The sequence below is a fragment of the Excalfactoria chinensis genome, chromosome Z, assembly GCF_039878825.1.
Source record: "Excalfactoria chinensis isolate bCotChi1 chromosome Z, bCotChi1.hap2, whole genome shotgun sequence".
Lineage (NCBI taxonomy): Eukaryota > Metazoa > Chordata > Aves > Galliformes > Phasianidae > Excalfactoria > Excalfactoria chinensis.
This window is the reverse complement of record NC_092857.1, coordinates 54092929-54119021: the sequence shown is the minus strand read 5'-3', so window position 1 is coordinate 54119021 and position 26093 is coordinate 54092929. Positions and strand designations below refer to the sequence as shown.

General features: G+C 41.0%; 1 protein-coding gene across 2 annotated transcripts in view; it reads right to left on the bottom strand.

Annotated features, from left to right (window-relative positions):
* Positions 1-17824: 17824 nt before the first annotated feature.
* The window catches only part of XRCC4 (X-ray repair cross complementing 4), a 172076-nt gene continuing 163807 nt past the window's right edge, over positions 17825-26093 (bottom strand). For both annotated transcript variants that reach the window (XM_072359156.1, XM_072359157.1), the window contains one exon: positions 17825-18617. In XM_072359156.1, the coding sequence (XP_072215257.1) occupies positions 18509-18617 (109 nt within the window). In that variant the 3' untranslated portion in view covers positions 17825-18508. The remainder of the gene's footprint in view (positions 18618-26093) is intronic.

Sequence of the window (26093 nt, the reverse complement as noted above, 5' to 3'; positions counted from 1 at the left end):
ACACATACACTCCAGGGCCTTGATGTCTTTCTTGTAGTGATGGCCTTTCAAGGACCCATTGAAATCCTAGGTCCCATTTTTTCTGATTTTCCATGGAATTACTGGGATCCTTAAGGTTTAGTTTGTAATTTTCACTTTTGGGATATATATGCATAACCTCACAGATGTAGTTTACCAATATGCTTCTACACTGTTATTATTTTTCATGACTACTGTTTATTTTTAGATGTTATTATTAGACTAGCCCAAGATTCAAAAAGAAGTATTGGGGGTATCTTTATCTCTTAATGAGATCCCATATTTTTTACAGGATACGTTATATCATAATTCCAAATCCTGAATTCAGAAGGCTTCCAGCAGTCTCACGGTGCTTTGTGCTCTGAGGTGCTCAGTAAAAATGTTGGTCAAAAGGAATATGCTAACTCTCCTTATGCTTCTATAAAACAAATCCTGAGAGCACTGAGATAGAAAAATGCTGTCTTTCTGAAAATCATGCTTTTCAGAGCCGATCTAAGTGCAGTAGAAGACAGATCAAAGCCATAGTTTCTCTGTAATCCTCATAATTTCCTAGTGGTAGAGCTGTTTTTTGTAGTGGTAGAATGCACGTACACACAGAGTTTTATGAATATGGAAAAATGTCTTTTGAACAAAGGATTAGAGAAGGAAGCACTAATGTGAGCATAGCTTCAGCTGTTTTAGGGCACAGCTGAGGCTGATGGGGGATACAGGAAAATGATCCATTTTAGGCTGATTCTCATTTTGGGGCACTGAGAGATGCATCTGTCACTGGCAGTAGTGCTCACCAACCAAAGCCACCTCCAAGCAGAGAAGCTGCTACCAAAAGGCACCAGCACCGCAGCTCCCGTGTAGCATAAAGGAGCCTTAGTTCAGCTGCGTATCATGTGTCTTCATAAGGAATAGATATTAGAGGCCTTCTGCTCACATTTGCCCATATATTAACATTTCTACTGCTATGCAGCAAGTCACACAAGAATGTTTTTCATATTCCTAACTTGAAAAAGTGCCCCCACAGACAGCTATCCCATTGCTGGGTCCCAGATAGCAAATGAAAGCTCTCACTGAAAGGGACCTACACAATGACCTTTTCAGCTTAAACGCTGTACAGCCAGCCCTTTCTTAGAGCAGCTGGTGCTCTGCTAGCAGCCAGACAAACTGAAAAGAGTGGATATTTTAATATTGCAGCCATTTCTATTTTGGCATGGGGCATCATCCTACAAACATTACTGATTATCCCCAAAGCCTTACTAATTACACATCCCTGAGCTGCACCCATACTGGTTTGAACAGATGACTGCTCCATGGATCAACTTCTAAAACATAAATGCTGAATCTCTTTGTATTCCACCAAATACGGGAGTGAGTATGGTATAAAATATAACTTGCCACCATAACACACAATGTAAAAGCTGCAGTGTCCATTCCTGCAAGCTCTGGAGCTGAAGTTTCTTGTCATTCTTGTGCCGTGTTTTTGTAATTAGCTCCACTCTGCTTGTGCTCAGAGGTCATGTTCTTGACGCTCGTATAGAATGCCAATGTGATAAATAACAAGGAGAGTTTGATGCATGGGGCTCGCAGAAATATTGTGGTTGTCCTTTTAACTTGTATCATTTTTCATTGATTTACCATGAAAATGTAAGGCAAATGCTTTTATTGTATAATGTGACAGCACTTTGAGTTGCTAAAGAGACATTTTAAAGTTCAAAATGTCAGAAGCATGGGGACTTTAGAAATGAGCACTTCAGTGTTGTCTTTTCTAACCTCGCTGCAGAGAAAAATAAGTTCAGCAATCATAAATTTTCACTTTGTTTTATCATCATTAGAAATGCCTCTACCTACAGCCCAGTCAACAGCAATTCAGCCATGATTCATGGTTTTAAAGCCTGAATTGTGACAAAAGAAGTCATAAATTGCAGGAATTATTTTACTTTAAAGGTGATGGAGTATCTACTCTGACCAGAAGGCTTTTAATCTATTATATTTCTTAAATAAATATGCCTAAGCAACTAATCACTTGCTATTAGCAGTCTCCTATGATCACTTCAGCTAGCATAACACTGTATCACTTAAATAAACTGGCAGAGTCCACGGGAGAGATTTATGGGACTTAATTTCTCAGCTCACACTTGTATTCAGAGCAAAGCCCAGAATGTAGCTGGCAGCTGATGTTTGTTGGAGCTGTTTATTTCATATTTTGAAAGAAGTTAAAATACTTGTCAGCTAGTTTTACCTCGTATATTCTGTATGATAAATTAAAAACTATAATAAGTTAAAAAACAAACAAACAAAAAAGAATGGATTGGAAACAATGCCTCTGTATCATATGACAGCATTGGAAAATGCTTTTTTTTAAATCGTGATGGCATGGGGACTAGGATCCAATGGGACAGTAGTAGTTAGGGCTAGCAAATGCTTTGTTGCCTTGCTCAGAGTTATCGAAGTCCAACTAATGTACAGAGGGACTGTCCCAAGAAGGTCCATGCTGCCTCAGCAGGCAGATATCTATGTGTTCTGATGGCTTGCCATCTGCATGGTGCCCAAGCAGGTCATATCAGAGCTCACGTGATGAAGACAGGCCATCTGTCTGTTGCACTGGTCAACACAAGTGATGTACAGGAATGTTTTTTTAAAGCTGTTCCGAGTATGAAGACAATGAAAGAAAAGTTGATCATGAAGAACCTTGATAATGCTGACAGGGAAAGACATGACTCTTAACTCAATGAAGTTGAGTTGAAGCTGAAGGGTTCCAGTCCTTCAACCCCCACAAAAGCATATAGAAGGCCTGAGGGGCAGGAGAGGCATAGTGACTGCAGGACATAGGAGAAGACCAAAGCATCCACCTTGCTTCATTCACATAAGTAATTAGTGGTAGCCCTACCAGCACTTCTTGCCTATAACCACCAGAACTGCAGAACCACCAGACAGAAGAGATATTTGTTAAATGCTAGTTGAAAACAAACTAAGTGAAGGACAAATAGCAAGGGAGATCTTTATTTTGGGCTGATCCAGCGTTAATTGCTTTCAGTCCACTGAAAAATGTATTTGGGATTAGGCACATTTTCTCATCCTTAAGAAATAATTTTGCTTTGATTTAAAATTTTAACATAAAGAGATCAAGAATAAAAATCCAGTCTGAATGGAAGTCTCCCACATTATCTGAAACATTGCTTGGACTTCTATTTCTTTGCTGCTTCCAGCTTTTTTGTGGGCTTCTGGGGGAATTTTAAAGGACAGACAACTTGGCAAAAATTGAGTTTGACTTTTTAAAGTCTTATGATATCACCTCATCTGTATTTTTCATAGAAAATTTTGTAGCCAGCTCTAACAAACAAAGCTAGTAGTCAGAAGAGGCGTATGGCAACCACAGTAAACACAGCTCAGAAAAGTGATTATTTCCCATTAGTAAACAGTACATCAGCTGGAAGTGAAGATATAAATAATTTCTGTTTGTAGGACTTTAGTTTCTCCAAGTAGTGTTTCTTTCTGCTTTAATCACTACTTCCAAGTACTTTGCGCTGACAGAGATGTGATAAGGCACCACAAAGACACAGAGAAGCAGATGGAAAGCAAATGGATCTTTTTCATGCCTTGCAGTACCAGGATACAAATGTTCGTGTGCCAGCAGCTGGCCCAGGGGCAGCTCAGGCACCTGAGCCCTGGAACAACTGGGTCTGCCATCCCTGGTGCGGTTGTCAAGACCAGAAGAGAGGCTCCCTACATGCCCTAGGCTGGGAAAAGGAAGGTGATGGAGTCCAACAGTGTTGGGGCCTGTGAGGGTCTGCAAGGCATGGCAAAGAGCTATCATGCTGCAAACACCAGCTTTTCACTCCTCACATCCTCTGGGAGCTTTCATGCCTTTACAGATGGCTGAAGGATAGCTTCCATGGTGGTTACTCATTGTTCATGTTCTTCGGAAGTTTCTCTAGAGAAACATGGCCTGGTGTGTCCAACCTCTTCTACAACTTCAGGCCCTGTGATTTGTATGTGGTTTCTGCAAGCACTTTCTACCAGACCATAGACTTCCATTAGTTTCCTTTGTGCTTGCAAGGGAACCACTCAATTGTGAGAGCTTGTGGTATTCCCCACTCTAGATTTTCTTTAGAATCTTTAGCTCTTCACCTTGAATGAGCTATTCTGACCTTGGTAAGAAAGGGTGTACATCCAGTAGTTTGCAGTGATTGAGTAGTTGTCAAGCACAATGGCATCCATACAAGAGTAAAACTTCTTGTAAAGATCAAGAGTGCTTTTGTGTGCCAGTATTTTAGAAGATGGATGGCCGAGCATTAAAATTTTTGGTCTTGTTTTTGTTGTTGTTTTAATAGGCTCAAACTTTCAGTCTGCATGCAAGAGCAGGTGATACCTGAAAAAATATTACGTAGTAGGTCGGTGTTTCTTACTAAGACTTAAGCAAAAGGATGGCAAAAGGAATCTCAAGATAAGTGTCATTTCTCAACCTTTTATCCCAGCTAAGAAGAAATAGATGTGGGTTTAGATTTAGGTAGCTACTGTGGAGGAGAAAGAGGATAATGGAGCATCAGCATTTATCTGCTGACAAATTGCAGATCAGTTCCAAGTTCCTCTATCTTATCAGTGACTTAACTTTGCATACACTGACTGCAACCATCACTAATTTATTTTGGACATTGCAAGTGTAGAAGAAGAAGAGAACTGACAAAGATGGCACTCCTGTGCACCCCTATCCCTGTCCATGCACTCTGGGCTATTTCCAGTGCTATGGCCCTGACCCTCATTAATTTTCATTTTTAAAGGCAGTTGAAGAGTTGCTCCCCACTCTGCATAGCTCTGGTCTGTCTGAGTGAGAGATCCTCCTTGATCCTTGTGCTCCAGCAGTAGTAAGTCAGGGCATCTTTGGTCCCATTTGAGAGAGCAAAGATGTCTACCTAGTAATATTGAAATGCATGTTAATTTAACCTATGGGGACATGCCTTCTCCCTGCTCACATATTCTGTTCACAATACCCTTTAAAATTAATTGGCTAGGTTCTGTAGGAAGTAGTTTTCCAGACTCTAAATACTCCCTTTTTATTTAGTTTGTGCTTGTTTTATGGAAAGCAACATGTTTTCAGGTCAGTGGTCAATGGAATTCTTTTTACAGCTGCCTCCTCCTGTTTATCTTTATCTGTCAGTAAAGTAAACTCTCTTCTAGTTGTTTGGAAATGAATGTATTCTGCACTGCTGTATCTGGGCATGGCTCTGTTGGGGCAGAGCACAAGCCATCGTTAGCATCATAACAAGCAGTGTCAGAAAGCCGTGCACTGCTCAACAAGAGGCACAACCCTGCTGCCTTCTGCAGGATAGGTATGGCACGAGGGCTCCTGCATAGCTGGCTTTGCTTCTGAGTATCCAAAAGCAACCTAGCGCCTCCATTTAAACCCTCAGCCCAGGGCTGGAACAGCCATTCACTGAAAAATATCACTGAAATACACTGCATGCCTCAAAGTGATAGCCTTGTGTTTTGGAAGGAAAACAAACAGCAGACAACATGCCTGTGCTCCAGCCAGCTTGTGCCTTTCCCTTTCCATGAGAAAGCATCTCCAAGAGGCTGCATTTCTTCTTTTATTTGTCCACATGCTCTCATTGTAGCTATGTTCTTTTCATAACAACCCTATGCTAACCATACATTATTAACCCCTGGAGACAGAAACTTCATTTTAACATTTTCCTGTAAGCACTGTGCAAACCAAGGGTATAATACTAATGTCTTTTCCTTTTTTTTTTTTTTTTTTTTTTTCCTTTTCTGTCCTTTCTTTAAACATAACTAAAAGGAAGATCAGCTTTAAGAAAGAAACAAAAAACAATCTAAGGTTGAGTGTCCAAATCTGAATTATATTCTAGTAGAAAAGAGCATGCAGGTGGTAAAACATCTGTTCTCTCTCTGGGCTTTAGGTATCCAGCATGGGCTCATGCTTAGCAAGTCTTTCCTCTTCCATATGTGCTTCTTACAGAAAGTTTAACACTTACTTGTTGGAACCTCTACAGGATTTTAAAATTCAGATTAGTCATAGAAAAATATTGCAGGTGGTAAAACACAACATTATTTTCCATAGTCTCTGCTATGAAGATTCCCCTCTAAGTTACAATAGCAAGCACTTTGCCCTGTGCAAAGTTTGGGAACTCTCCTAATAGAGACACCAGTTCTGACCCAGTGCTATGACATCCTTAAGAACAAAAAACATTTCCGGCCCTTGTTTCTGCACTTTAGAGCAAGAAAGTTTGTATCAAGAGATCTCAGAAAATCCTGCAATGTCTTGAAAGTCACAAGATGAGGTCTGTCAGGATATAATTAACAGATGTAGACAGCCGCTATCTCAGCATGACTAAGTTAGTTTTATGCTGGATAAACCCAAATTGTATTTATTTTCATTTCATAACACGTTCATAATTTTAATGAGCCAGTGTGAGATACAAACAGGAAAGCAAGGCACTGTGACCAATCCTCCCCCCTGAACTGCTGGGCTTGGTATGTTAATGGACAAAACCAACACAGAAATTTCAATGAAACTCAAATCATCCAAAAAGATTGAGCAACGCAGCTGGCGGGGAGGCAGCCTCTATCATTACCCACTTCTGATCAGACCAAGCAGTTGCAATAACAAGATCTTAAAGAGTGTGGTACTTCACTCCAAAGCACTCTGTGGCAGATGCCAACTGCAGTAATTAGTCAGCAAAATGCATTTGTTGGGCTGAAACAGAAGAGCTGTCTTTTCATGGAGAGCAACACTACACAAATATGTAGTAAAATACATGGAGACCAAGGCACACATATGGGAAATGGAGGAAAATGCATAGATGGACAAAGGGCTCCAAAGCAAGCCTGACCTGACCCATCTGCAGCCTTACTGTTTCTGCTCCTGAAGCTGAAAAGAAATTCCTCTACAGCTGGCCACTCTTACAGTGCTCGAAGGTGCTCTACAGTTGTACTTGTCCACCAACACTGTCAATGCCAATGCTGTCCCAGCTTTCACTGTCCCATATAAGGCTTTTTCTTTGCAGCAGTCACAAACTTATGCATCTTATTTAAAAAGTAATTGTGTGGTGCCACCAGAACATCGCACTGCAAAATCTTGATACAAAATCTCACAATGCTGGCTGAAGTCCAGCACACTCTGTGGCGCCAAATGCCATGGCAGGCCACTAATTGACCTCTGAAGACCAAAGAAATGGTAATTTTTGTGCTGGACCAATCAGGCCTGAGCTACCATGGAAGGAGACGGTGACTGCATTTGTGCTGTGGAGCAGGAGGACACACCTACCCTGTAGGAGAGGGCAGTAAGGAGCACTGAGGCATATATATAATTGGCATTCCACAGAAATCCACTCAGTGCTTGCAAGCTACAGTTTCCTAGGTTATTGTTCAACAGTTTATGCAGGGATTTCCCATTTGCTCTTGCAACTGCTTTACATGCAGGCATACAACAGCCTGTTAATATTCTACACCCAAGGGAACCGTCATGTCTGACTTAGGTTACAGTTCTACACTCCTCAACACCTGTTCTCAGCACTGTTAAGTTGCATGTTGAAGGTAGCAATGGGGCAGTAGGGGTGGTGATGCCCGCAGCATCCGTCCAACCTGCAGACCCTGCCATCCCAGGGGACTTCCCAAGCCAGTGTACAGTGACCCTTTTCCATACTTCCCTTCCCATTCCTCTGGGAGCTGTGTAAGCCCTCAACATCCACAGTATCTTTTGGCAGGGAGCTCCAGAGGTCTGTATTGCATTGCATGAAGAATAGCTTCCTTTTGTTTATTTTTGCTTATTCCTTTTATTTGTTTTTATTTGTTGGCTGTAGTTCAGCTACCTTTGATGCTCCATTACTCACTCCCTCAGATATTCTCTGCAGCTTCTTGCTACTTTCCAAACCTTTTTTGCTCATATTGCAGTTGTTGTGAATCCTCATACATATCCTCTGCACATGACAGAAGTCAGAGGATACTGGATGTTGACCCAGGATTTCTACTCGGGATTTTGAAAGGCCACAAGCTGATCCATCAAATATCTTACAGCATGGTTGCATGGGCTTCTGGGTTTGCGTCAGTTCTAGATTCAGTTGCTACACAGAGTTAAACTCACAAGTGTGAGTTTATATTCTGAAATTATACAAAGCCTCAATCCTGTTTTTTGCACAGCTGGACAGCTGAGAGCATCCCTCAATGGAGTGAGCAGGCAGAGAGGGGTGACCTCTCAAGCTGTGCACATCACCAAAATGCACCAAGACAAACACAGGACAAGGACCGCCAGTGGTAACTCAGCCTGCAGCCTAGACTCTTCCCTCTTGTGGATCAAAAGTCAAGCTCACGTCTTCCAAAACCTAGGCCAGAAACAGCTCCACTCCATCAAAGTACAGCTGGGGACACCCCCTTCTGTGCATTACCCAGATCATCAGTGCCCATCTGTGCACCATGTGCTCTGCTTCTATTCCATCATCTCTGCTATGCACTGCCCTGCTGAAATGTGGCCATCTTTGTGTACCCTAAAAAGCACCCAGATCACATCCTTGCTTTCCCAGACTCTGTGTAACATTTGGGATTGGCTTCAATGAAGTGAGGACTTGATTCATGGATGCTCTTAGCAAACCTGTCAAGTCATTACGTGCTGCAATTGAAAGCCATTCATTATAAAAGGGCCAAAATAAAAATCTAGCCAGACAAATGCAGAAAAAGCAGCACTGTCACTAGAATTTATGGAGATATTTTTGCAGTCCTCAGTAGGGCTTTCTTTCATGGCAATTTTCTATTCAAATTATAATCACAGGACTGGGCGTGGAGTAACTTCTCTTTGGCAAGAGGATCCTGGAGAGAGGGAGTGTGGGCATGCTGCAGGGACAGCGAGAGGGACTGAGGCATGGGCATCCTCTGCAGCAGTGCTCTCTGGGCATTACACATTAGAAGTCGCCTCCACTATAGCCTGATTTTCATATTTCTCTCAAAATCACTAATATGCTGAAGAGAGGAGGAAGGGATATGTGAAACTCATTGTGAAACCTGTGTGTATCTTTTGTGAAATCAGAGACCATTTATTTCATTTTTGGCTCGTGTACTGTTTTGTGCTAGTGAAGTTTCATTTCTCATTTTCTGGACTTAAGCTGGAGCAATGAAACCAGCCAGGGTCACCTCCCACAGAGAAGTGGCAATGGTTTTCAAGCATAAAACTTTGGTTTCAGCTGTTTAATTTGGGAATATTAACTTTGGAGTTGTTCTCTCAGGAGGATTCTGCAGGTTCCACAGATTCCAGCCTACTAGGAGGAACCTCACACATCACTGAACATTCCTGACAGGCTGTGTGTGCTCATGTGTCACAACAGCAATGCTGGCAGTGGACGTTGTGACAGGGAACGTTGCTGAGCTGGAGGACAGTACCAGGGTCTCATCACAAGTCTGAGCCAACCGTCCCATTGCAAGTCAGATCCCTGCAGTGCCACCTGCATCTTTCTTTGGACCGGTTTACGTCTTCTGCGAACACAAACCCCCAAGACATGCTCATACTTCACATTTGAGATAAAATTTAAAGTAATAAATACATCCATTAAAATAAAATACGTGAAAAGATGACCTAAGTGCAGGTGGGCCATCAACTGAAATCTTTGATAGCAGCAGGAGAGGTCCCCAGGTCAGTTCTAGCTGGAGAAAGGAGGCTGCAAAAACAGAGAATTTTGAGTTTCTTCTTCTTTCACACGTGAAACTGAAAGAAAAATCACAATTAAAAAAATAAAAATAAGAATATATATATACATATATATACATATATATACATATATATATTTTTTTTAAAAAAGCAAAACAACTGCTCATTCTGGGCTTACTGCAGCTTATTACTGAGCAGTTGCAATAAATCACCATCCAGCTTGGCTGCTCAGCTCAGCTCTTCTCTAGCGGCACAAAGTCGGAGGGGAAGATGCAGCATTCCTGGGATTTGTCATGAGGAGGTTTGTCACATCTTCCCAAAGCTTGCGTAAGGAGACAGGCTGCAGAAGGCCAAGTGTTAGGCAGAAATTATTTCACTTCCTCCGTGCTCTTGCAGCATGAAATATTTCTTGCCATAAATCAGCTCTGATTAGTTTATTGTGGATGTTTAGGTTAAACGTCTCAATTGCTCTTTTGTTCTTGGGAATCCAATCTTATTTTTATAGATATTTATTAGTACAGCTTCTAGACAGCTGATTTCATTTCCCATCCCATTCCCATATTTCTGGCTGTGCTGTGGGAAGGACTGTGTCATAAAGCTGAAATTCCTGCAGACAGAAGCAGCGGGACACAGGCGGTCTCCATTGGCCGTGCAGACGCGGGGCTGAGTGGTTAGCCAGGCTGCGTGGGCAGAACGTGAGGCCATGCGGAAAACAACCCTCCTCCCCTCCTCTCTCCCACAGCCTTTGGGAGAAATGTGGTTAACTAGGCACGGCTGCTGGGCAACTTCTAAGTTGCCCTGGGACAGGCAAGCATACTGAAAAATCAGTGTGTAGAAATGTGTTTCTCTAATTCCCATGTGGGAAAGGTTCAGAGCATGGTACTATTTAGTCTCTGCATTTCCCTGGTTTAAAATCACTGTGCCGTAACTTCTTGGGAGATGAGCTGGGATGGCCTGAACTGAGAAGAAGGCTTGTTCTCCAGGCTGCTTGGCCTCTGCTTCCACACAAACTGCTCGCTGGGCTGCTGCAGGGACACAGCTCACTCACCCATGCTGCAGGACTTCCCATCACACAGCATCAGCTGTGGGAAGTAATTAAACAGCAGAGAGGCCGTTGCAGAAGTACAGATGTGCCAGATGCTGCTTATTTCAGTTCAGAACCTCGCTTGTTTGATATCAGGGTCCTGCTACCCATGCTAGGCACCTGAGTGCTCAGCTTCACAGCTCCACTCTTGCAAATCAGTGGTGCTGCTATGCTCACTACGTCCACACCTCATATAACACTCACACTTGGCTTCCACTGCAGCTGTTGAAAAGAGGGTGGAGTGAACTTGACTTCAACATGTCTGGTAAAAGTTCCCTGCAGACAACGTCTAACAAGGTTTTGATTTTCCAAAGTAAACTTACAGCAGCTTGCACGAATGCAGAGCCCCTTCTGCTCCTGTAGCATCCCTTGATGGAGTAGCTTGCACTGCCCATGGGCCAGCCCAGGGGGGAGCAAGTGGTGTTTATATCAGGGTGCAATCCCACTTGCCAAAAGCCTTTCCAGCAAGTTACAGGAAAGGATAAAGATTAACGTTTTTCCTCTGCATGAAGGAAAAGTAACCATGTGCTCCTTGTGTGGAAATGGCACCAGAGAGTGTTACTAGCATTACCTCTCCAAGAAGTCAGAAGTAGAAAAAGAAGTCATTTGGATAATGTAGGAAACTCATAAAATGTGCGACTTGCACTTCTCTCTGCATTACCCATCAAGAATCCCAAACGAAGTAATCTGTATCATAGATGGGTTCATGATTGACCACATCATTTCATAATTTAACTTGGTGGTCCAGATATCAACTACGCTAAAGAGAAACACCAGGGATGGCATTCAGACTGCTTTCAGATAAACACTATACTGTGACCTCTTTTGCCTTGAAAGTGTCTGATAACTCTGGATGTCAGGTTCCCTGAGCCACTTCTTTGCTCACAAGATGGTGGCTACCTGCTTCCCAGTGTTTATCCATCCAGCTTCAAACAGACAAGCTTCAATGTTTGCCATCCATGTTTCTTCCATATTCATGCAGAAAGCAAGGTTTAGTGCTGGGAGTTAGCTATACTATTCTAAAATACATGCGCTGAAGATAGCCATCCTTTCTTTGTACTGAAGGAATCTGGGTGACTGTTTTAGGCTGACCATCTCAAGCCACATGTTTTAATCCAGGCCAGAGTTTCCTTCTTACCTACATCCTTTTCACACAGCAGCTGGGATGTAGTTAACTCAGCTGCACTTTCAATCACAGAATCATAGAACTATTAAGGTTGGAAAAGACCTCTAACATCACCTATTCCAACCAACCACCTACTACCAATATTGCCCACTAAACCATGTCCCTCAGTACAACATCTAAAGATTTCTTGAACTCCTCCAGTGTTGGTGACTCCACCACCTCCCTGAGCAGCCTGATCCAGCACATGTTCACTCTTTCAGAGAAGGAATTTTTTCTAATGTCCAACCTGAACCATCTGTCACAACTCGAGGCCATTCCCTCCTGTCCTATCACTAATTACGTGGAATAAGTCTTCCCTGAGCCTCCTCTTCTCCAGACTAAACAATTGTAGCTCCCTCAGCCACTCCCCATCTGACCTGTGCTCCAGACCCCTCACAGTTTCATTGCCTTTCTCCGGACACACTCCAGGGTCTCCACATCTTTCTTGCAGTGAGGGGATCTGGTGGCAAAGAAGCTCCAGCAGGCACTGCTTTCTCTTTCTTCCCAAACTCTGTCCACATCTCATCTCTCAGACTCCTGTTGCGCAGTCTCCTTGTTTTTACCACAGGTTTGGCACAAGATCGATGAAGTGGCCATGCTTGAGAGACAGCCCTTCCAATTGAGATTTAATTTAATAGGCAAAAAAAAGGACAGTATGGTATTATTTAATTCACACAGAGAAAAATAGGTACTCAAAGCTGTTGCAATAGCTACGTCCTGAAGAGTGGATAACTACCTTCAGATTCACCTATCAGATATTCCTCTGTTATGTTTTCAAAAAAAGACAGCTCTGTGTATGCATAGCTTGAGAAACTAGGTTTGGTCAACTCTTCTCTGAGCACCGGACCAGGCAGTTTTCTCTTTCACTCTCAACTGTCCTGTGACTCCATGGTATTGTAATTATGATGGTAAAATCTTCCTCAGACAAATATTTCTGCATGAGACAAATACAGCCATAAAACAGGTAAACAAACAAGTAAGCAGGCAACAACAACAACAAAAATAAAGCAGAGCTATTCTTCCTTCCCAGGAAATACCCTGACAACAGTATGGTCATACTTTTTCTCCAGGGCATTAATGAACAATGCATTCAGGAGGCTGTTATACTAGCTTGACAAGACAGTAAAAAAAAGGCAATTTCTGGTGAGTGTTAAACCTTCTGACCATTCGGATTAGCGGGTAATGCAAGATCCGACAATGCTGCAATCCTGTTTCCCAAAGAGAATGAGTTAAATAGAATCAACTGTCTTGTTTCTCATTCCTTTTTCCAGCCATATGTGGGACAAAAGTGCTCCCACTTTCTCTTTTTGGACATCTCTCACATGGTCACTGTCTCTTCCTTATGCTTATCTAGAGCCTTTCCCAAGCATGTCTTTATCTCAAATGATTCGCCTAGTCCACCCCAAGAGAGAAGCTTGGATTCTTTACCTCAAATCTGTTCAACCATACTGCAGAAGATGTCAAAGTAGGCTGTACTAAACATACCAGAGAACCACACGTACTTATAAACACAATCATGTGTACACTAGCGGTAAAATGCAAGGAAGAACAGCATGTCTAACATACACACACATATATATGAGTGTCTACTTTTGAGAGGGTAATTGAAAAAAATGTTATGAATTGCCAAAACACTATCTCAAAGCCAGAATAATATTTTCATCCCAAAGGCAATACCTTATACAGCACTTCCTCGAGAAAGCAGGCAGTTTATTTATTTTGGTTAATTTTGCTTTATAACACTTTTTTTTTTTCTTCTCTTTCAGAAAACAAAAATGTTGTAAATCTTTTTGAACTAAGTGATTTACTGGATAAACCCAGACCTCAAATAACACGTTGTTATGAATAAAAAATATGCTCTGTTTAAGTAATTACATTGAAAGTATAAAAGTTTAGATGAGTCAAAATCTTTAAATAAAAGGTGGCACATTTTCCCTCCTGTAAAACAATTATGTGTTTTATCTTCCCCTTAAGTATGGCTTAAACTGCAGAAAACATTTACCTGGAAAATCATTTTCAGAGTAATATCAAAGTGAAGTACTAATTAGGTACACCTTTGAAGTTTGATCTGTATTTCTTAACTTTAGTTAATTTCCTGTCTTGAAAAACCATTTGTGGGCACGTTTCTCTATCCTGTCTTTCATCATTGCTAAAATATTTTGTACATAGGAGAAGAAACTGACTGACATCTCATGTCAGGCTGTTCCATGTGACAGTTATAGGCATCCCTGGAAAACACGATCTTCCAAAAGGTGAGTTAGAAAACCATGCTCGCAAAGTAATTCTGAATTCAGTAACTCCACAGAATGGAAAAATGAATGGAATGAGGTGTAAGACCATAAATCGTAGAATCACAGAATGGTTTGGTTTGGAAGAGACCTTTAAGATCATGTAGTTCCAACTCTCCTGCTATAGGCGGGGACACCTCCCTCTAGACCAGGTTGCTCAAAGCCCCATCCAGCCTGGCCTTGAGCACCTCCAGGAAAGGGGCATCCACAGCTTCACTGGGCAACCTGTTCCAGTGTCCCACCACACTCGCAGTAAAGAATTTATTCATTATATTTAGTCTAAATGAACTATCTTCCAGATTAAAGCTATTTCCCCTCATTCTGTTGCTAAAACACCAATATAAAATGTCCCTCCCCAGCTTTCCTGTGAGCTCCCTTCAGGTACTGAAAGGCCACTATAAGTTCACCACAGAGCCCACTCTTCTCCAGGCTGGAGAGCCCCAACTCTCTCAGCCCGTCCCTGTGGGGGAGGTGCTCCAGAGGTGATCCTCTGATCACGAAGATTCATGGCCCTCCTCTGCACCCACTTCAACAGCTCCACGTCCTTCCTGTGTTGGGTGCCCCAGAACTGGACGCAGTACTCCAGGTGGAGTACCATTAGAGCTGAGCTGAGGGGCAGAATCACTTCCCTTGACCCACTCTCTTGACCAGATGGTCACATTTCTCTTGATGCAAACCAGGATACCATTGGCCTTCTGGGCTGGAGGAGCACACTGCCTGCCCAGGTTCAGTCTTTAATCAAATGAAACCCCCAAATCCTTTATCTTAAATATTCAGTGTGCTTATCAACAATAGGAAGCTTACTACATTTGCTATGAGCAACCTGGTACCAAAGTACCAAAAAGTAACAAACTGACAAAGAATAAGCATTCAAAATCACTTTGACAAAATAGGTAAATCAGCTTCAAAAATAAGATGCAAGTCAGTACGATGAAAGGCCAGTTACAGAACTCAATGGGGAACTGGACATTAGGAAGTATTACTTCTCGGAAAGGGTAGTCAGGCATTGGAATGCACTGCCCAGGGAGGTGGTAGAGTCACCGACCATGGGAGTGTTCAAGAAACTTTTGGATGTTGCATTGAGGAATATGATTTAGCTGGGAAGTATTGGTAATGGTTGGACTGGATGATCTTCTAGGTCTTTTCCAACCTTGATAATTCTGTGATTCTGTGATTCTGTAAACCCCACAAATACTGAAAGAAAAACCAAGTGACTGTATCTTGTATCTCTGTATTTAAGACCCTAAAAACTATGTTGGTTCACAAGAACCAAGAACATAAACTGGTGAATGTGTTGTCATTGTGAAGAAGGTGAGCACTGTATTTGATTTAGAAGCAGTAGTACTGTCTATTGATTCACAAGAAAATCCTTCTGTTCTGTGAGCATTGGAAATATCCCACAAGAGCTCCATGAACTTGGAGGAACTGCAGAGATTCCAGCTTTTCTCTGAGACTTCACCAAGAACGACAGCATACCATATTACCTTAGCAGATTTTTTTTTACAATATGTTATGAGGTGTTATTACCGAATTTCCGTCCCAAAGATCATGAGTTAGTTTGAATTGGATTTTACTTGGCATGGCCAGAGAAGGCCACTGGGCCTATTTCAGTGCACTGGGATGAATGAGTCTGTGGATAAAGTGGATGTCTCCAACACTCGCAAATAAATATGCATTGTAAAGAAGTTTTTCTCTGTAGCTTTTGTAATACTACCTCTGTTCTCACAATTACTGTGTGCTCACTTTGGCATTATAACAAGAGGGTCTTTCCTAAAGACATTCGGAAAATGCTACACTCAGTTGGCAGTTGTAATTTGACGTAGCAGACGTAATTCTGTCAGAATGCTTATTTGTCAAAAGTATTCTGGGGTTCATCAACAGAGGGGTGGCCAGCAGGGTGATGGAGGTGACTGTCCCCCTCTACTCTGCCCCTGTGCCTTGGTGCAAGAAAGATGTGGAACTACTGGAGTGGGTCAAGAGGAAAGCAACGAAGACAATCAGAGGGCTAGAGCACATCTTCTATGAAGAAAGGTTGGGGAAACTGGGATTGTTCAGTCTGGAGAAGGCTCTGGGGAGGCCTCATTGTGTCCTTCCAGTACTTAAGAGAGAGATTGACTTTTTACATAGGTAGGTCGTGATAGAACAAGGGGGAATGGCTTTAATAAAAGGGGGGAGATTTAGGTTTGACATTAGGAGGAAATATTTTACTTCAAGAGTGCTGAGGCTCTGGGGTAGCTGCCTGAGAGCCAGGCAATTAAGGTCAGACTGGATGGGGCCCTGGGCAGCTTCATCTGGTGGGGGACAACCTGCCCACAGACAGAGATTGGAAATGGGTGGACTTTGAGTTCCCTCCCAAACTAAAACTTTCTAAGATTCTGTGGAACTTTGTTGGCAAAAAGGCTACAGCTTCTTGCACAAATTCTTCAAGAAGGGGTTTTTCACTAACACAGCCTCGTACAGTTGTGGAGGCTGACATTTTGTAAATGGTTTCTGATGGAGAGATGGTGTTCTAGTGCATACAAACTGACTTAGCTGATGGGAAACTGTCTCCATATAATGGCTAATCTAACTAGATGGCACATCTGTTCTCAGTCCAAGGTGTGTCCACCATCATGATATTTTCTACAAAATTCCTGCCTTGATTCATGGCTCAAAGAAGAGATAAAGTAATAAGTATTATAACAGAAATACTACGTCTGATGTATGTAATATTTGCTATTTTTAAATTAATATTTTACTATTAGAAAGCAACAGTTCCTTGAAAGCAGAACTTTGCAGGATGTTCAACTCTATTCACCTTCATTTTCTGCTGCAGGCACAATTAAACCAAGCCCTTCTATTTCAGCTTAAGTCATGGAACATTTTCACCTTAAAGCTGCAACTATACACAAGCTTTTGTAGAAAGCATTGTCAGATCAGCACTGGAAGATTTTAAATCAGGCAATACCTCTGAATGAGTGTATGAATAGGCCTTTTGTGGTCCTGTCATTTCTTAGGCACAGTCTATGTTGAAGGCAAAATATTTTGGCCATTCAAGTTTTTACTGTGTGATTTACAACATTCTCCCAAAGACCTCTGCAAATTTAAAATACTACGACCATGCTTTTCAGAAAGGAATACTTAATTTTAGTATTCCCAAATCCTCATTTAGGTTTTTAAATGAGTCCCTGATTGTGCAGATACTGACATGGGTGCTTTTTAGTTAAGTATAGGATTGAATTTTGGCAGAATCAGGGCATAAGTAAACTGGTATTTGAAAAACATGAGGTGGTTTTCAAGGTTCACTGCAAGCCGTAGAACACAGAAGCAGAACTATATTGCATAGTCCTGGTGATTTCAATGGGATTATTCAAGTTTAAAGCTCTCGTTTCTCAGACAAAAGAATAATAATTAATAAAAATTCATTTGAGCTTTTGAAATTGCAAAGCAGAAACCTGACATATACATGCTTAGTTCTACACATTTGTTGTCAGCCACTGAAAGTAAACACACATTGCTAACACTTTCTTAAATCTAAATGAAGGCACCAACACCAGTCAGGAAGAGGTTATGCATTACAGCATTTTGCTAAGTGGTGACTTTACTCACAGATTTTCTAAGCAAACAAAAACCAAAACCAAGGTCTTTTTAGAAAGCATTTTATTGTTTTAGAAATCACATTAGGAAAAATAACGAAATATGAAAATGTGAATTTTAAAGGCTACGAGTTTCTACAGCAGCTTAATATAGATTCAGTTTTGAAGACTTTATTCCCCAATGCAAGAATCTACTTTGCAATGCATGATACTACAAAGAATCTTCAAATAGCAATAAAAATGTAGCCTCTTTGGATATTTCACTTTTGAAAGATGTACATCTCATTTAAAGTCAGGGATGAATTAGATAGACCACATCTAAGCTGAGCTCCCTGAGAAAGGGCAGTATATAAGGTAAGTACAGTGATATCCTTAAGTCTTCCTTTTATCTGAGTGATTCCCTGGGGACATCTGAAAAACAGTTCTTCCCAGATACAGTCAGCAGACAAAGACTGTTATGATGTAAAAATGTGAGTGTGCTCTCTTTCCCCATATATGTGTGATAAAAGGTCTGCACAGAGGCTGAACTGATTTCAAGGCTGGTACAAAGCCTTAGCAAACTAAGAGATCTGCAACTGTGTAGTGAAGAATGGGAACAAGGGCAGCGCAAGAGGATTAGAGCAATATGTCATCACATACCGTAAAGATTTCAGCTGAGTGTCTATAGCAAAGCTTTTTAGTTTTATAGCTCAACATGGTGTGGAGCACCAGTCTCTCAGTTTCTCAGCCAGCACATAGCTAGATGTCATCAAAGAGGTCCTCTGGCTCACAAGTGTTCTCCAGTGTTTCAAGAGACATCACATCCGGGGACTGCTTGCCTGATGTCTTCTGTGAGGAGAGATCAGACCTAGAAATATAAAGCAAATAAACAGATTTGGAATAAATACAGATACAGATACAAACAAATCCAACGCACACGCTGCCAAGGTGCCCATTTAACAGTGTGTTTTGAGATTTTTGTTAGGGTTATGTGTAAGAGACCTAAATACGTGCTGAGATGGCAATGGCAAAACAAACAGATGAAATTCAGCTTATAAATATCAAGCTTTTAGCTATTTTCTTACAACTTTAAAGACCCTGAGAATGATTGTTTCACCAACCAGATCAACACAGTGAGCTGGGGAGAACAGAACAAAATCAGAGAAAATCTTGAGGTCCTGTTCTGCTGTTTCTATGCAAGATGACGCTCAGTTAACTGCTTTTTATTTTCACCCTGGCTTTAAGCATGTGTCTGTTGTCCATCAGTTTGGCACAGAGGCATTAAGAAGATTCATACAGAGCTGTCTCAAAGGTCCATGTTCTGAGGGTGCAAACCTGACACCAAACTGCAGAACAAAAGAAAACAAAAGTAAGTGAGAAACCATACTAACAAACACTGTTATCCTAGATTACACTTGTGACAGCTTCCAATCTCTACAAGAATTAACGTGTGTAGACTGGATCCACAAAAAATCTTTGAATCCTGCACAGACAAACTTGTTTTGTAGCTTTAGGAGGAGAATTACTAATTACTGGATTTCTCACTGATGTGATATTCCAGGGTGGTATCACTAGCAGCTTTGAAAATGGGAGTTAATCTCTTAAATCTTTTCACAGCAATCTGTAGGGAACTGGTATAGGAAGCAGGGAGTAGACTTGAAGTGCTTGCACTGTAAGGTTTTGTGCTGGTTGGAAATTCATGAGGATTGATGGCTTTGTGCCCAGGTATATTCCACTGCTGTAATTCTAACAGAAGTTAAAAAATTCTTGTATTACCAAAGCTAACACATGATCCACCAGGATGGGAAGAAGACGGCAGAAGGTGATGGAAAGTGTTACACTGAAACACTGCCATATAAGGGCTTAGGGTATTAAGGCATTCAAAAGCTGTCTTAATTTCTGGACTAATTCAAACCTTCAACTACTCCATAGCTGCCAATATAGTTAGGTAAAATCAGGACTTCTGATTGCTGTTTTGACATCTGGATTTATAGAGATTCAGAACCAAGTTTTCCCAAATTCCCATTCTAACTGGAAAGCTCCAGGGAACAGAAAATAAAAAAAACACAACAAAACACACTGCAGTTTTCCAAATGCTTTAATTTTCCCAGGACCTCAAGCACCTCCTGATTCATGGCTTCATACCTTTCAAGTTTATCAACCTGATGGAGATTCAGAGCTCTCACTACATTTCCTGCCGTGGACTTGGAGAATTATTTCCTTTTGGAAGTGAACCCTCTGTAGTCCTTGGGAACCAGTAAAAACTCTTTAAACACTGACACCAGGATGCCTTCCTTTCCTACAAGCTCACCAGTACTTGGAAGAGTTTCCTCACCACTCTACGTGTCATTCTAGTTCTGCTGTAATTTCAGCATACCATTTTCTTTTAAGTTATGATCATTACTTTCTCTAGAAATCTAACTTAGTTCTTCCATGAACTCTTCAAAACTTTTTTGTTCACATCTGAATAAATCATTTCAGTGTATGTAGTGACACCTGGAGAAAGGAGGTGTGACATCAAAAGTCACTTGGACTAAATGCAAGTAAATCTAGCCAGACTCAGACAATTTAGCCAGCAGCCTCTGGTCAGCAGGATCAGATCATTCTGTACTGTTCTCATTGCTACTGAGTAACTCATTTATACCCTATTTTATTTTTTTTAATTATTTTTTTTAAGTATAGGTACCATAACTCAACATGACGCGATGTTTGATTTAGCTAATGAAGGTGTGCATTTCTTCTACCTTTCTGGGTTGGTTTAAAGAAGTGATACATGAACAAAGGTGAACCACACAGAATGCAGTAGCAGCCTTATCAATTAATTCCTAATGGCCTCACCAGCAAACAAATTAGGCCATGAAAAATCTCTATAGCACCAAAAATTACAGATACTGGAGGTCCTACTTAGAGTAGCTTAGGAATTTTTCACTGTCCATATGCCATATGGGAGCATTATGGTAAGAGTTCTGAAATCCCAGATTGGTTAACTTTCAGGTTTCACCCATTGCAGAATCTTCTGATTGTGAAAAGTAAGCCTGACAGTGATAGGAATGGCAATGTCAGTAACAATTCCATCCTCACTGGGTAAATAAAGTGTTTTCAGCACTAGACTTCAGAGCCCATCTATAAACCAAGTCGCTGGTGGGTTTTAACATTGCACATCTAGAACTATTAAGCTTCTGTTTTCTTGTAGCAACATGGTCCTCATTTGATCTCCAGAAGTTGTAATACCATGCTTATGAATAAACCCAACTGCACTTGCAAAGTGGAAGCATTAGACTCCTTATATGAAGTTCATAAGCTACTTAATTTTGGCTTTAGGACTGAATGATTCATATTTGCATGGCAATTATTCACAAGATGCCAACAGCTTGCTTTGTGCTGTGAAATTATTTTCAGTCATCCTCAGTTCTCACTGGAGCCTTATTACCATACCCTGATGCACAACATAGTTAATTTCTTTAAATTGCAGTGAGTTGTACAGCCCCATCTTGCCAAAAAGCCTGTAAGTAAAGCATTCTTCTTGAAAGTATATTCTTCTGTTGGATCACTTTTTGAAGTCTTGCCTTCTGGTAAACTTAAACTCCATTAACACATCTGGAGAAATGCTGACTCTAAGAGATCATTTCATATTTCCTGACATTTAGTTCAAGCCCTTCATAAACTGAGACAGTAGAGCAGATCCACAGCTGGTGTGAATCACTGGAGCACTAATAATGTCAGTGGAGCTCTGCTGACTTACACCAGCTGAGATTCTGGCCCAAGATTTGGAAGAAAGTGGTTATATTACTTGATATTTCTTTCCACAGCTGAGTAAGAGCCATAAGAAACAGAAGACATGCAACGCAGCACTTAACTAAGCAGTACAGTAACAGCATGATGGTTTTGCAAAGCTTGGGAGAAAAAGCAACACCCTTTTCTTGCAATAGGACAGACGGACCAATCCCATTCATTTCATATGATGAATTGTTTCCGAGTTCACAGAGACCCCAGAGAAAATCAGCACATCAGTCCTGCTGCAATACACAGCCAATTGCACTTGGTAATGTTTTTGCAGGAGTTTGAAGGAGAAAATAATCTCTAATGTGACTGCTACAAATGACATGGTTAAAAAGAACTTCCTAGTGGTAAAAAGATCAAACAAGTTGTAGCTGCTCTGAAGCGAAACCAGGTCAGAGGCTGCAACACAGCACAATTGCTCAACTTGAGGTATTCTTGCTGGAAGGATGAAAGGTTCTTGCACAGAGATATGCTTGCCAATGTGCATACCTTGCTTGCTTTCAGTGCAGCATAGCGTGGTTATGCTTCTATTGAAGATTTTGTTCTCAAGTGACGTTCATGGGATTGGAAAAGAGCAACTTTGGTAAATTAACATAGCTACTACAAATGTTTCCTAAAAAAAAATTAAGCAATCTAAGAGCCATACTTGTATCCTTAACCTACAGTGTTATCTTCCCCATTTTTCTTGGTAATTCAAAGAACCACTTCCAGTCCATAGCTGACATTTTACTAAAATGAGATTTCAGCTCTCCCAGCTGTGCAGCTTTTTGTGGTCATTTGAAGGAAAGGGCTGAAAGTCTTGATGTGTGCATATCTCTCCGTTGGTTTAATGGTTCATTCCTGTCATTAGCCTGAAAAAACACAAAGGCTTAAAGAGTAGATATTAACATGGGATATAATCCGATGTATACTTCCTTCAGCATCATAAAAATAGATGGCAGCAGCAGCACATAAACAAAAAATTAATAGTCATTACAGCACAAACTGTAAAACAAAGGTGATATTAAATTAAATGCTAGTAAGCAGCCGCACTGACTGACAGGACAAAAGCTGAGAACGACATTCACGTTCCAGAGATGATTCGCCTAGTCCACCCCAAGAGCAAAGCTTGGATTCTCTGATTTATCAGCAGTGTGCTGTCTGGGTGAAGACAACCCCGTCTTCACAGAAAGTTTACAGGAGAAAGGTATTCACCAGCAGTCATTAATAAGGAAGGATTATAAAAGGAGCTTTGTGTATAGACCTGGGTGAAACCTGACAGATCTTGTGGCTATATGTAAGCTATGGCTTGGTCTTGAAAAACTGTTTCCCCAGGGGCAATCCCTCAGGAGCCACCACATGGTCTGCCTACAGCTATTAGATGAAAAGAGGAAAACTGAGACATGAAAAGTAAAAGAAATGGTGGGAAGTGAAGGTGGAGAAAACACCTCTTATATCTATAGAAGCATCAAGAAAGCTGCGTGCAGACATATCTTTTTAAAGATGAATTTGAAAATATACTTTTTTCTGCTACTTTCAATCATTTGAATTGACCAGGTGCCTCAGGCATCATCACAGAAAAGGGGAAGCTGGCCCCAAAACAAATGAACAGAGAACAGAGAAACATGCTCATGAAAGAATATAGACATAAAAAACTAAACATTTCTTGCTTAAGGAAATAAATCTTCACACCTCTTAGGGAAGCTTCCATGTGTGGCATTTTCACCCATTCAGCATATTAAACACAATGTCTAGACACAGCTGAAGTCAGCAGAAAAATAATAATAACTGTAAGATTGTTCAGTTATACTATAAATGAAGAATATTTCCAATGCAGTTACTAGGAGTTTAACATTCAGCCAGGGAATCGATGTTCTTTAATAAGTTTCCTCTGGCTGTAAGCCAAGCTGCAGCTGCACCTGTGCTCATCATAACCATGCCAGATGAGGTATGTCTGTAATTACTGCAGAGCACAACACTTAAAGCATAACATCTGAAAAAGGGACAACTGCTAAACACTACGTTAAGCTCTTGTAAGTGCCATTCTTTGTTCTCTAGAACAACAAACTAGCAAAAAGAGGACAATTCTGTTTTAAGTTACACAAGTTCTTTGCTTCAGGTGTCACCCTGGACGCCACCCCTTACAAAAAGAGAAAAGCCAGTGGAGAATCTCTAAACTGTGGTAGAAACAGACACATTTACTGCAGCAAGAACAAACCTGCAAACAAAGCTGCTATGCTAAGATAACCACCTCTCTCTTTTTGACGTATTGATGACCAGCATGGATGAGTTCTCAAAATTATTTTCATTTTCTGCTCTATCATCTGTTTAGTCCTCTAAAAAAATAAGTAAAAAAAGAAAAAGAAAAAAGGAAAAAAGGTTCTGAAGACCCCCAGGAAGCCCCACGTAATGTCTAAAATGGCTGTGCAGACAAAACATCATGTAAATGAACAACGCTGACAGCACTATTTTAGGAACTTCCGTTTCAGATTTCCAGTTAACCTCAGCTGGCATAGGTGCAGGCCCTTTGAAAAGAACATTCCAGTTCAGGAAGATAAATATAGCCTTGGATCTTTTTGTCTAATCAAACACACTTGCAGATGCTTACTAACAAAGATCTACTTAAAAATGCAATAATAGATGTCACTTGAAAGGAAAAGCCTAAACTATATTTGTTTTAGACAAGTGGCACACATTTCTGTGGCTCATTTCCACTTAAACTCCCTCTTGCTTAAATAAACTAGACCGCATCCAGCTTGAGCAACACGCCACCACCACAGCCTTCACTGGCAAAAAATACAAATCTCTTAATCATAACTACAAGCCCATGCACTAAAGGAAAGTTCAGTTTGTTTAGGAATTTTGTCAAGGCCTTTCATAAATCCAGTACATTGCCTTTTTTTTTTAATTTTTTTTAACTTTTTCTGGCAAATGTGGGAAGTCATTTCTCACAGTCATTAAGCACTATTTATCACATATACATTTATATAACACCAGCAACTGTGTTGTCACCCTTTTCCAGACTGTCAAACCTCAGAGACTGCTTTCTCACCCCAGCCTTTACTTATCCCTCCAGGGTGACCATGAACAGTGACAGGAGGGGGCAAATAAGAATCCCTGATTGAGCTTCTCAAAGAGGAACATGTGTCCTTGTGCTCTTCTCCCTGCTGTCCCAAGCCTGCCTCCATTTCTGGGACCCGTCCTTCCAGGCAAAGCATGTGCCGGCTCCTTGTTCTGGTTGTAGGAATACCATACTGATGGTTTCTACTGACATGACAGCCTGCAAAACTGTGTTGAATCCAATCACAAAAATAAGTCATTTAAACAGAGGACACCCAGAAAGAATGAATCCTAAACTGCACTTGAAATCTGTGTTCTCTCTGCTCCTTTCTAGTATTAGGCTCTAAGTGGCTGCTAAAATCCCACTGACTTCATCAGCTTCTAAACACTTGCTTAAAGTTAAGCACATGCCTAGAAATTCTCCTGAACCATGGTCTCAGCTTACAGCTCCTTTGGGCCTGCTCTTTACACTGACCACCACATAAAGAAACTTAAGAATTTCATAAAGCAGTAAAATTAAATAAGGTCATTCTTACACAGAAATGGGGCAGTCCAGCATTCTTGCGATGAAAAGTCTTCTCTTAAGTTAGATTCAGTTACAAAACAACTAGGTGCAGCTAAAAACGATCCAGCTATCTGAAGGGTGTAAGAGAATACACAGATGTCATCTTAAAAACTGTGTTTTAAACACTCTCATGACTAAATTAAGTATTTCTTTTCCTTCCTGCTGAACAATTTGTACGTATATACTTGGGCACATGCAGAAAGGCATTATTGCCGAGATTACCTATTATCTGCAGATCTGCATAGCAGGTTTTGGGCCATTCATTTCGAGTAGTTTACTGTAGAGAACCAGTTTGGACTAGATACAACCGATGACAAAGTGCCCAAAGTTGCAGTGAGATCTCATTAAATATGTAAGCAATGAATTGAATGAACTAGGAGCAGGTTCCAATTTACAAGTTACAGCAGAGCAGACAAAGTATCAGGCTTCCCCTCTCCTCCAAGGGTTTCAAATAGGTCTCCAATGAATACAAAATTATCTTCATAATGAGAATTGTCTTTCCCTTTCTGCTGTCTCAGAACTCCCAAACAATCTGTCCTGTGTTCCTCCTGCTCACTACCAGCCACAGACCTGGATTCATTCACAATTTTCTTAAAGAAGTTCAAACATTTGATATTTTAGATCAAATCTCTGCCTATAGTGACATCTTCTAGACTTTCCTGCTACATTGCACACCTATGAAAATGTCTATTTATTTGGTGGAGTAAGGAAGCCACTTTCAATAAAAAAGCAGGAATCATCTGCAGCCCACGATGTGGTTGCTGTAAGACAGTGACAACAAACATGCTCTCTGATCTCTTCAAAAGTCAATCTTTCTCCTCTAAAACCCCAAATGGTCTCCAACCACTCTAGCTCTTGGGATCTGCCTTAGTGGAACACTTAACAATGGAGAAAATAGCCAAGTCATTTCTTGATGTACAAACACTGTGAAATAGTCTAGACTGTAAGATTTTAAAGAAA